Source organism: Halichoeres trimaculatus, unplaced genomic scaffold, assembly GCF_033239565.1.
Source record: "Halichoeres trimaculatus isolate MK-OKI-2021-1 unplaced genomic scaffold, fHalTri1.1 fHalTri1_scaffold_15, whole genome shotgun sequence".
Classification (NCBI taxonomy): Eukaryota; Metazoa; Chordata; class Actinopteri; order Labriformes; family Labridae; genus Halichoeres; species Halichoeres trimaculatus.
In genome coordinates, this window is record NW_027437193.1 from 9,855,562 (window position 1) to 9,867,600 (window position 12,039).

Sequence of the window (12,039 nt, forward strand, 5' to 3'; positions counted from 1 at the left end):
CTGGAGGTCAAAGCAAGATCATTATTGTCAAATACTGTTGATTAGCATTAATCTGAAGTTGTGCCAAGTCAAAAGTTTTAACTATCTCACGTAAAACAAACTAGAAAAGCACTCAGAGAGCACAGACCTCTGCCAAGTCCTACTTTAATGTTATACTCCCTTTCAGCAGACTGTCTGCTAATAATTTGGTGTTAGCTGCAGGTTTGTACGGTAATTTGTTACCTGACAGTGTTGAAAATTATATATTATACATATTTCATATTCCGGATCTTGGTATCCAGAATATTGCCAGAAATCTGTCAGAAATTATGGCGACCATTTATCGTGGAGTTATATACACATATGGTGAAAACAGCCCTATCTCACAATGATAAAGAATCCTTTAAAAGAATCCTGGATCCAGACCGTGATTTAGATCACCTCCAAAATTTAATCACTACTTCCTTATCCCATTTTGAACATTTTCTGAAAATTTCATTGAGATCCATTTGTAACTTTTTGAGTTATGTTGTTTACAGACAAACAGACAAACTCTCCCAAAAACATAACCTCCTTGGGAGAGGTAATAAGGGAGAGATGGAGAAAAACAGAGTTAAATCATGTGACATTTATTTGAGGGGTGGTCTTCCTCAGCTCACCTGGCAGCATCGTGGAGTTATAGGTAACAGAGCCGTTATTGTTGGGGCCCACAGCTGCAGCCAGGTTAAAGACCTCGGAGCGGGGCAGCTGTGGAGACACCGGTAAAGAGTGACACTGTCTTCCTGGAAGCTGCTGCCAGCAGTACGACGCCTCCTGCCCGGCTCCTCCCGCTCCATGAGAAGACGGCTGGTTACTGAATGCGCTCCCTGGAGGAGAGTGGAGGTCGAAAACCAGAGAGAAGACCGATTTGCTCGGCACGTCGAAGAACTTGATCTTTCCTCCGCACAGGTCCTCTCGGGCAGTGAAGGGGTTGATTTTATGGGCTTTGGAGGCACGCTGATTGATGGGTGGGTTGTAGTACGGGTCCTGGACGTTGACTTTTCTTCCTGGTTTGCAGGAAAAGATGTCTGATTGGCTACGGCTGAGCCAGATGTTTCGACGGGGGCGTGGGGATTTTGGTGGGATTTTATCATCCTGGAAACCAAGAGGGTTCAGCCGCTTGAAACCCTGGATCTTATCACCTTTGAAGAAAAATAAATCACAGTTAAATATATTGCATAAGTTTTCATAAAGATATCAACTAAGTGTGAAAATGTGTGCAACTCCTCCTAAGATTCCCTGTTGTTTGTGTTCGGATGGTACAGAGACAGCCTAAGGTAACCAGCAGGAGGCAGCACAGGCTCAATCCAGAGTTCCTCAAACATTGCCAGGGCTACCGGATGAGTGTTGTGAGTATTAATACACAGAAATATCCCCCTTAGTGTGGTCAGAGCTTTTATTACTGCAGCAGTAAAAGATGATACATATAAACAAATGAGCTCACCTGAAAACATCCTTTCATAAACTGTTTTAATTTCCAACTCATAAAGTAACAGATCTGACATGTGCCAGGAAATGTCTGCAGTAAGTGCTTAGACTCATGAGGACCACAAAAGCTGGTCTATTAAAATATTTAGATTAAAAATTGTTATGCAACAGAAATATTTCCTTCAACGAGGTTCATCCTGGTTTGCAGGAAATGTCGATGTTATCAGGGTAAAATGGAGCGAGCAGGAGGAGGAAGCAGGGAGGGAAGAAGTTTGTGCAGCAGACGAGGAGTGAGAGCTGTCAGATCAGAGCTGTGTTCTCTACATAATAAGATCACTCAACTGTCAACAAACCATGACTGTGTTTTAAAACATCTGCTTTTTCATCAACGGTTACAACACAACAAGTGCAGCTTGTATTAATCTCTCCTGCATCTTGTTTTATCAAATGTTTACACTGTTCTTGTTCCTACGCTGCGAAATGGAGAGGAAGGAGCTGCTTGGCTCGGCCAAACAAAAACATCACAGCCTCCTGACTCCACGCTGCTCTCAGCAGGCAGCTGTACGCTCGACCAAATTAGAAGTGAAACATGGGCCTGCATGGATCAAGTATCTCATTATAGGAGTCTTGATCTCTGACCAGTTTCCTTCTTAAGACAGGGTGAAATTTATCTCATTATCAGGAACTGAGGACTCTTTGAAGTGTGGGACTGACAGACTGTTGTTAACTCATATCTAAACTTGTACATAAGTGGGGTTCATTCTTGAAGTAAGAGTCTGACTTTGTCACTCCTGGTTTTGTGATGATGAGTTCAGTGTGAAGATTAGAGAGTGGACAAACACTGAATCAACAGTGGGCTTAAGAGGAGGAATGAAGTGTGGAGTGGAGGAAAGTTTCTATCACTGATTAGAATAACGTGTAAAATATCACTGAGCTAAGTGGCTCCCTCAGTGGCAGTGAAAGTGATGGGTTGTGATACCTTTAGCTGTGTTCTTCTTATCGTTTTCCACACTCAGTGGGACACATTCGTGCACCAACTCTTCAATTTTAAGACGTACAAGAATCTCCTCCAGGTGCCTCACGATTTCTGCGCAGGATGGACGGAGTTTTGGGTCCATCTGTGAGGGATGAAGTAAAACAGAGATAGAAAGAGAGATGAAAGTGGTTTTTAGAGTTAAAATTGAGAAAAATCAAAGCAAAATGATCAGGGGGGGAGGAAAAAAAACTCACTACCAGGAAAAACACATGAAGTTGATTTACATAAACAAACAAGACAGCAGTTGATGTTCCCATAAACATAACATGATCTTCCTCCTGAGATTCACTTCTTTGGTTTTTAGCTGAAGCAGAGATTGCTTAGAGGACTTTATATAAAGAAAACAAACAAATCTGAAAGCTGCACCGCTACACAAAACTGCTGGATTATAAAAAGAAACTGGGCTAAAGAGTTTCTCAGATATGGGATAAAATAATCCATTTTCAAAAAGTGAGAGGAGATAGATTAATTTAGGGCCTGAAGCTAAAGATTAATGAAGGAGAAAATTAAGAGGTAGAAAAAGAAAATTGAAAAAAAGCCAAACCAGACTGAAAAATTATAAATCAAGTACTTCTTATGACCTGGAAACAGAATGAGAAATGGTACAGGGAGGGATGATAAAAGACAAGAGACAAGGATGAGAGGAGCTAGAGGGATCCAGGATAGGATTAATCAGCAGGGTGCTCCAAAACCTTAAAAACCCTCATCCTTTGTCTTTATTATTATGTTTGAGAATAAAAATCACATCTCATACATTTACAGAATGTGTGTTAACTGTTGTGGTCAAACCTCATTCAAAAAGCTTTTGATTCTGTTTTCATACTTAATGTTCTGATTAATTGTAGAACAAATAAATGTTGTACTTTGAAAAGCTGATGGAGGAGCTGATCCAGCTTTTATTAAACACAAGTCCCCCTCCCTCTCCCTCCCAAAGAGCTAAATCAGATTACAAAGATAATCAGATTGGCCCTTTTTCCCCTCAAAGAGTGATTAATAGTTACTTAAGAAATTAAAAATACAATGAAGGAAATCTAAGTAAACAAACAGGAAACAGGGAGAAGTTTGTCCGCAAAGGTTTGTCCACAGCTGAAGTGTTATCCTATAGTAAGAGGTTTGTACAGAGGATTGTTTTTTTTTTTTCTTTTTAAAAGTAAGTGACAATATGCGACAGACTGATGGGACAGGAGAACTCACATTGCAGCAGTTGAAAGCCAGCTGGAGGAAATCAGGCGGACAGTCCCCAACCATGTGCTGGAACGTGTGATAGTCCAGGCCGAAGTTCTGTTGAAGGTTCAGGGTAGAAGAGGAGACACAAAGAGGTTTGGGTGCATTTAAGTTAAACAGGAAATTCCTATTTACTTTCTAAAGTGGGATAAAGTTAGAGAAAGGGGTGTCATCAGATGTTTCACATACTGCAACTCTTCAGCCAAAACTAACGTCAAACTAATCCTTAAGACAGACTCCTGCCGGCTGCTGACATTTCACAAGAAGTGAGGCGTGTGATGAAGTAAAAAATAAACTTTTCTATATCTTCCTATCTGCTGGGGCTGTTTTTAAAAAAAGGCTGTACCACAAACTTTGGTTCATATGATTGTTCCACTGCACCCACAGGGTGTGACTTATGGGACACAAACAGATCAGCCTGTGTACCAAACAAAAAGACTGATGGATTATTGTAACCACGGGTGGATGGAGAGTCACCTCAGTGCGCGGGAGGAAGTCAGGGTCAGCCTGAATCCGTGCAATGATCTCACACAGGATTATACCGTACGAGAAGACATCGGCCTGAAAACACAAAAACACACATCAAGACCTGAGAGAAAAAAAAATGCTGCTTGGTGAACAGCAGAATCATAAAATCGTGGTTCTGTTTCCTGTTTGTGCATCTTCATCCAAAAATGCCCTGGGCTATAAATCTTTAATCTTAAACAGTAAATATTTTGTTGTTTACTGACGTGTTACACTCAGGTGTGTTAGTCTCAATCTTTTATGACTTTCTACAGATTGGAAATGTCAAGGCTGGAGACTTTACCTTTTCGTTGTAGGATTCGTCTCTCAGCACCTCAGGAGCCATCCAGAAAGGTGACCCAACCACTGAGAGCTTCTCTCGTTCAGCGCTACACAAAATAAACACACACAAATACAATTTTGAAAAGTTCAATGTCTTTGCTCTATGGTAATAAAGAAGTCATTAGTGTCATATTATTATTAACTAGCCTTAAGTGTTCTTCAACAGAGCTGCAAAATCAGCCAGTTTGAGAGCATCTGTTAGAGCAAACCTTAAACCTTAACATATCTTAACAGACACATTTTATTCTAAATGATGAGTTCAAAAAGTTTTTCTGACACTTTTCTGTATTTTTTTACTCTAAATTATTAATTTTGTTTGTTTACATCTTTATCATGTGGATAAAATTTGACCTCCTCTGGCATCTCAAATCTTTGTGGGAGTAGAAGATGTATCACGACAAAGCCACGCCATCTTCATGTTTACATACCAACATGTGGAATTGTATGAAAAATTTAGTTCTGCTACTTCTGAAAAAATCAAAGTCACATGGTGTCAGTCTTTTATGAAAAAGTTGAGAAAAATGAGTTTTTGAAAGTATTTCTAAAAATATCTCAGCATGTCAACTCCTGAAATGTTTTTATTCAAAGGTTTTTCTCATCTTGCCATAAAACTGCACGATGATGTACTTTTGGCCACTAGGGGGCAGATATAACATCCAAAGATGGTGATATGTGGACAGCTACCAGGACATAAATAGATTAATTCAGTTTTATTCCTAACATGTACAGAAGAGGATGGTTAAACATTAATCAAGTAACATGAAAGCTCAGTTTGAGTCACTTCACAAGTCCAGCAGCATCCAGCTACGTGTTCATCAGCCTCTGACTAATGGTCTGTTTACTGTTGGTGATTGGGCACATAGGTTTGTTTACAGCCCATGAGTCTACAGGGGTTAATGAGGACAGCTGATGCTCAGCCACAGAGTAATGAAGCTACTAGAAACCAGAGGCCTCTGCAGTGCAGTGACAGCCTTTTACAACACATTCACAGATCTATTCTGCAGTTCAGTGACAGCTTAGTGCATTATTTTAGATGCATTTCTGAATGAAAAGAAGAAGCTTTTTTTGTCCATGAATAAATAAAGAGCTAGCGTTGGGTATGTGTATACAGAGCAGTGATGAATGGGGAACTCCTTACAGATTGGTGGGGATCTTTTCTGCCAGGCCAAAGTCTCCCACCACCGCCGTGTAGCCATTGTCATCACATTTAATCAAACAGTTCTGTAAAAAGAGAAAAACATCAGCTTTATAACTCTATGGTGTGCTGAGGAAGTTGAAACACTGACGGAAAAAATATATTATCAGTTAAGCATTATAAAGCAAACCTTAACTTCCTGGATACACTGAGCTTTCAGAAGTGTTTGCTGTTCTGTCAAATTATCTTCCTTTTATACAAAATGGGAACTTACAAACATTGCATCAATGTTGCACAAGATGTTTTGAGCGATGGAGAACATAACCTCTGATATTTTGAGCAAAACAGTGAAAGTTGAATGTAGTAGTCATGGATACTTCATTAAATGTGGGTCACTATGACATTTTCAACTTTGTTCAAAACATGTTCTGAACTGATGGATGGAGAATTGGTTGTCGGTTGGATGGATGATTAGATTGATGCATGGATGGATACATGGATTTATTGGTGGATGGATGGATGGATGGTCTTCAAAAAAATATTACACACATTACATCAAGCATTTTGGTGAATGTTTCTCAAACTCCAGCCACAGAAAGTCTGTTTCCAGACATGTGCATCAAGGCTAAAATTTACTTATCTGCCCTGTTTGTGCTGTCAATACACTGCTGAGTGTCTGCTATATTTATTTTCTTTGAGGATTCATAATAAATAACTGTTTCATAATAGAAGAAGAGTATTATAACATACAGCTTCATAAAGAAAGTGACTAATCTTTACATTAAAGAGGGGAGGCTGAAGACCAACTACATTGTCTTAAATAAAATATGAAAACAGGAGTTGCTTCGTCCTCTGAGAGTCACAACTAAAGTAAAGCAAACAGGATACAGTGTCCAGATGAATTTACAGCAGAGTGCATGCTGTTCCTGTTCCATCCAATGCCAGATCCATGCCAACATGGCCCCTGGTCAAGTTGGAAAAGTAGAAGCTGCCTGGTACTAATTATCACATCTGACAGCAACAGTGTGTTCTTTGCAGTTATCTGACAGGTCTGCACATAGCAGAGCAGCTAGGTGTGTCCAGATTACCCACATCTAAGAACGTTTCTATCTAAAGCTGTCAAAACGAACTGATATCCAGGTATATATACTTATGGAAGTGTGTGATTTCCTGAACCAAAAGACTACACCATGATAAACTTTACAGCTCATGTTTTTCTCAGTGAAGAGTGCAAAAGGAAACACAAAGCTCCTTTTTAGCTACAAAGACACTAAAAGGCCTGCTCTTCTATTCTTAGCTTTGGTTTCTCCTCTCAATAACCAATTAGCCTGCCTGGCTAACCTTGGAGGTGAGGTCCCGGTGGAATATGCCTTTGGAGTGCAAGTAGGCCAGACCACTGGCGAGGTCACAGGCCAGTTTCACCCTTGTGGGCCAGCTCAGATGTTTGTTGCTGTCTAGAAGCTGCTCCAGGTTTCCACCATTGATGTACTGAAGAGAAAAAAGAGAAATGAAATCAGTTTATCAGCATCAACAAAGTATTAGCAAGTGATTTAGGCATGTATCTGATGGAGCAGCTGATAAATATTTATTGTAATGCATCAAACGGATCAATAGAATACCTTCGCCGATTCATTTATTGGATAACTTGCTGACCCCTCGTTTTGTTAAGACTTTAAAGCTACAAACTACATGACACAAGGCAACTGCCAGTCCAGCTGGCTCGCAGCGAGGACAAATGGTGGGTGGTTTGGGTCACAGACGGCCTGCCTGGTGGCCTGGGGGCTGGCTGGTGTATTGACCAACTGGCTGAATAAAATCTGGCCGAATGAGCTGCTAGTTCTCTGCGTGCATGAATGTGGATCGTCTGACCATCGTGTGGGCAGCCAAGAAATCAGCTCAGAGGGTTTAAAAGTATCTGAGGGTCCTTTACTCCGGCTTTCGGCTTTGATCAAGAAGAAACTGTCTGACCTCACTGCTTGCATGCAAACACACAGACACGCTAATCCCCTGTCACACTATACGATCGGTAGTAGTTAAGATGTAGTACTGAGATAAGATAATGAGATGGTCTGGTTAAGTTGTGGCAGGGCAGCTGAAGTAAGGAGACGGAGGAGGAGGAGGTTTCTACTTCCCTCCCAAAAAGTAACTCTGCTATGAAAGTTCCTTTTCTCAACAAAATCAAAGTCTTGCTGTTTCATATTTTCAGCCCGAAATACTGAACTGATGAGAGAAAGGTTTTTATGTATTTATATTCAAACAAAACAAAACAAAACACAATGTCTTGTCTTTAAGGATGGGTACCGAATTAGGTACTTTTAAAGGTAACGACCGAATTCTGTCAGAAGTACCGGGTACCGATTCATGTAAAATCAAAAGGTACCATGTGTAGGTACCTAAATGCATCTTTGTGGCTGTGAGGAAGTGGAAGAGTAGGTGACTTTCCATGCTGGACATGAACACAGCATTGCAAGGTTACATATTAAGGAATAAAAAACGTTAAATCAAAAAAAATATATTTTGTTATAAAAACAAATTGATATTTTATACCACATTAACACCTAAAAGTACCGAAAAGTGGTACCGTTAAGTACCGGTACCAACTGCCAGGTACTGTCTATCGGTACCTAGCAGTTGGTATCGTTTCAAATGTGAAAGATACCCATCCCTACTTGTCTTGCATATCAGAAAACAGAACAGCAGGCCCTCTAAGAGTTATTCAGAGTGAATTAATGACCTGCCTTTTTTGATTGAGCTTTTATTCTAATTTCTTTTTTTTTTTTACGGCTTGGACTACATTTATACCCCAATTTTTTTTATTAAAACTTAAAAAATATAAATATATTTATTTTATTTTCTTCTAAATCAACAAGATTTTATTTAATTGGATATTCATTTAGTTTATTGTATTTTGTTTCAATTTATTTTTCATGAATTTCCTTTTATTTAAATCACTAAATTTTATTTTAATTCATTTATTTTATTCTAGTTTTAAAAGTAACTTTTTTTAAAAAAGAATTACTTTTATTAACTTTATTTGGTTTCAATGTATTTTATTTTTATTCATTTTTTAAAATTTTATTTATTCTTTTTTTCAGTTTATTTTATTTGAATTCATTTTCTTTTATTTTCATTTTTATTTCAACATTTCTTTTGTGAAGCTCTTAGGGCTGTACTGTCAGAAAGGTGTTATATATATAAAAATAAAGATAAGCATAAGTCTTATTTTATTTTGACCCTGCCCTTGCGGAGAAACTGTCTATTAAAAGGTCAGTGAGTTCTACTACAATGATCCATTGCTCTTATTTTGAAAAGCCTAAAAGGTCTTGGGATTTATTAATTACAAGATGAAGCAATGCTTTCCCGTACGCCAACCCCACAAAAAGGTTGAGCTTCTTATATCATCAAATATCCCGACACACACACATACACACACATTCATACACCCCATTTCAAGACATCAGAGGATTAAAGTATTTATACAACAAATTCCTCAGTAGCCACAGAGTTCAACATCTGTTGTCTGCTGAAGGAGGGGAGGGGGGACTCTCCTGAAGGCAAGATAGACTCTAATCCAACATCCTTTATTTATCATTTTGGATGAAAACACCAGCTATTAAAGACATCACACCGATAAGAAAAAGCCTTCAGTTCAAAGTGTACTCGGCGAAAAATGCAAACCATGCTGTTTAGCGGAAGAGTGCACCTGCTGTGTCAACTAAAACTAACTCACATTCAAAAAGCCTCTTATTCAGGCAGGGTATTTTCCCCTGGAATTTGCTTGATCCTATTTGGAGAGTTACTGATATACTGCAGTAATTACTCGACATAGCCCATGCTTTAGTCGTATACATGCCTCGCTGTGATCATGAATTACCTGGGGTGCTAAGGAAATGAGGAACATACAGCCGGTTACAGCTTTGGTGGAAAATTACTGTCAGTGCTTCAGGTTAAAAAAAACCTGGAAAGACTCAACAAAGGTTCCTTGTTTACTGCAGGAAGCAGCTTCAAACAGCAGCATAATCCTGCCGTGGGTCATGACTTGGTGTTAACCTGGATTATAATTGCAGATTCAATTTGTATAAAATGAACTGGATTGAGATTCATCTTGTTTAAAAAAAAAACAGAAGGTGCAGTGGAGACGGTGCTACAAATCTGTTATCTGTTGATTACTGCCAGGCATTTGAGTCAGATTTCACCAACACTTCAACATTTATTACAATGTGTGCAACATTTTTACCATGTTTAAAGTTAAGCAGGAAGTAATATGAAAATAGGATGTTGAAAATTCTGTTTCACATGCCGTAAAAATAGTCATGTGGCTTAAAAAAGTTTGAGAACCACAGTCTCAAGATTAACATCTACAACATGCATACAGAGCACAGCTTACAACAACACATACTGAAGCTGATTTAATATGAAGTATTTCAGGAGATTCACCTAAGATGAGACACCAGTCTTGTTTCTGAAAACTTCCCTGACCTATGTGAGTTGCATGAGTGAGCATTTCTTTCAGGTACATCAGACATTACATGACCTAAACATTGTGAGAGAGTATGTTGACAAACAGTTGACTCTGGTAAATTCTGGGGCCAGATCTCTGGAAACTCTTCCTGAATTTTTCCAGAATACATTTCTGAAGTTAGGAGCTTCCTGTTTTACCTTCCTCCAAGACTCTTTTTGATGATTTTAACATGTTTTGCCAGATTTGTGGGATACCCCCTCATGATCTTGTTTTTTGTGGATGCATTGAAAATAATCAGGTGTTATTTTGAAGAAAGCCATGAAAGTAAGCCATGCTGTTGTTGTGATGCTGACTAAAGCTGTAGGAGTGTCTTGGGTTTTGGTGTCTGAAGATACTCATACTATGACCTTTATATGTTAGCTGTAGTGAAATCATGCTATCCCACAACTCAGCTCATGCTTCTTTCAGAGGGTTTTCAATGGAGCTAAGTTTTTGTTTTTGTCAGCACAACTTTTGCGAAGCCTTTTTTCAACAATAAACACAACACTAACAATCATCTCCAAAAATCACAAATTTTCTTGGCTGTGGTCTCTCACAAAGAGCTACAGATTCCAACACATCCTCTGATTCTTCACGTCTTCACAAAGTTTCCATTTGCCTGTTAATTCTTGCTGTTTGTTTGCAGGTTTGCACATGTCTGTGCGTAGGACTGACGGAGGGTTCTGGAGGTAGCCTGGGGCCACGCAGTAACTTAATTCTCCATTTCCTCTGAGCACGGCCTCATAGTGGGGGTCAGGTAACAAAACAGCACGAGTCTGCTACCAGGGTCACAGCAGTCAGTTTGGACCTGACACAACACAACAGGATCTGTTTACCCTGCAGCCAAAAAAAAGACCTACCGCAGCGTGTGTTAGTGTAGAATCACATGTTCTTTTCACAGTGCGTGGATCCATTCAGAACAGCAAAGACGTATATTTAGTATTTTAGGATGAGTACTCTAATGGAGCTGCAGAGTTGCTGTTGTCTTTGTTTGTCAGGGCTACAATAAACACATTCACTGTGCGCTGCAGCGGTGAAATCATGCATGTGCACGCGCCTGGAAACAACTTTAACAGCCTGTTCTTTCTCCGCAGTGGGATGAATTGCATGTTTTGTACTGTTGGCCCACATTTACATACATTTTTCCAACTGACGGTGCATTCAAATACCAACAAGATCATGGATAAGCATTTGAAGTCAGCGCTCATTTCTGCTTATGTGGAAGAGCATATGTGCATGAGTGCATGTGTCCTGTATGTGTGTTTACATACAGTTTGAGTGTGAGTACGATGGCGATGACAAGACTTTTCTTTCAACAGGAGAGGAATTAAAAGCTGAAGCTAACCTCTAACTTGTATCTCATGGTCACTTTATTTCCCTCTTAATGTGTTGGTTTATAAAGGAGAGGAAAATAATTTTAAAAACATAAAAATTCAGCTGTCTGACCAACAGTCTTTAGTTCAGAGATAGTCTATTTAAGATGTTTAAGTCCTGTAGAACTGATCCAAAATACTCTGCAGGGTCAATACAGCATCCACACACTATCCTCATTTAAATTCCACCATCCATTTCTCATCCAATCTGAGAAACAAATGTCCTCACCACTTCAGGCCTAACCTTTTAATTAAGAAGGTAATAACACCAACTGCTTATCATCTGTTTTCCATGACAAATTAATGATTACCACTAATGCAATCTAATCTGTCTCCCTCTATCTCACACACACACGCAGATGAACGCACTCAGGTTAAATATAGGCTTTGTGCAGCCAGAAAATATCGCTCACTGTAACTCTAATAGTGTCTGTCCTAACGTTAAGCATCTCTGGAGGGTTTTATTAGCAGCCTGTAT

At 39.3% G+C, this 12,039-nt stretch overlaps 1 protein-coding gene across 2 annotated transcripts in view; it reads right to left on the reverse strand.

Annotated features, from left to right (window-relative positions):
* The window catches only part of tesk2 (testis associated actin remodelling kinase 2), a 34,031-nt gene that overhangs the window by 2,796 nt on the left and 19,196 nt on the right, over positions 1 to 12,039 (reverse strand). Inside the window, exons 6-12 of one of the 2 annotated variants that reach the window (XM_074687917.1) lie at positions 7,029 to 7,175; positions 5,691 to 5,773; positions 4,515 to 4,599; positions 4,184 to 4,267; positions 3,677 to 3,763; positions 2,426 to 2,564; positions 639 to 1,160 (exon numbers count right to left, since the gene is read on the reverse strand). In XM_074687917.1, the coding sequence (XP_074544018.1) occupies positions 639 to 1,160; positions 2,426 to 2,564; positions 3,677 to 3,763; positions 4,184 to 4,267; positions 4,515 to 4,599; positions 5,691 to 5,773; positions 7,029 to 7,175 (1,147 nt within the window). The remainder of the gene's footprint in view (positions 1 to 638; positions 1,161 to 2,425; positions 2,565 to 3,676; positions 3,764 to 4,183; positions 4,268 to 4,514; positions 4,600 to 5,690; positions 5,774 to 7,028; positions 7,176 to 12,039) is intronic. The other variant, XM_074687918.1, reaches the window with a different exon arrangement.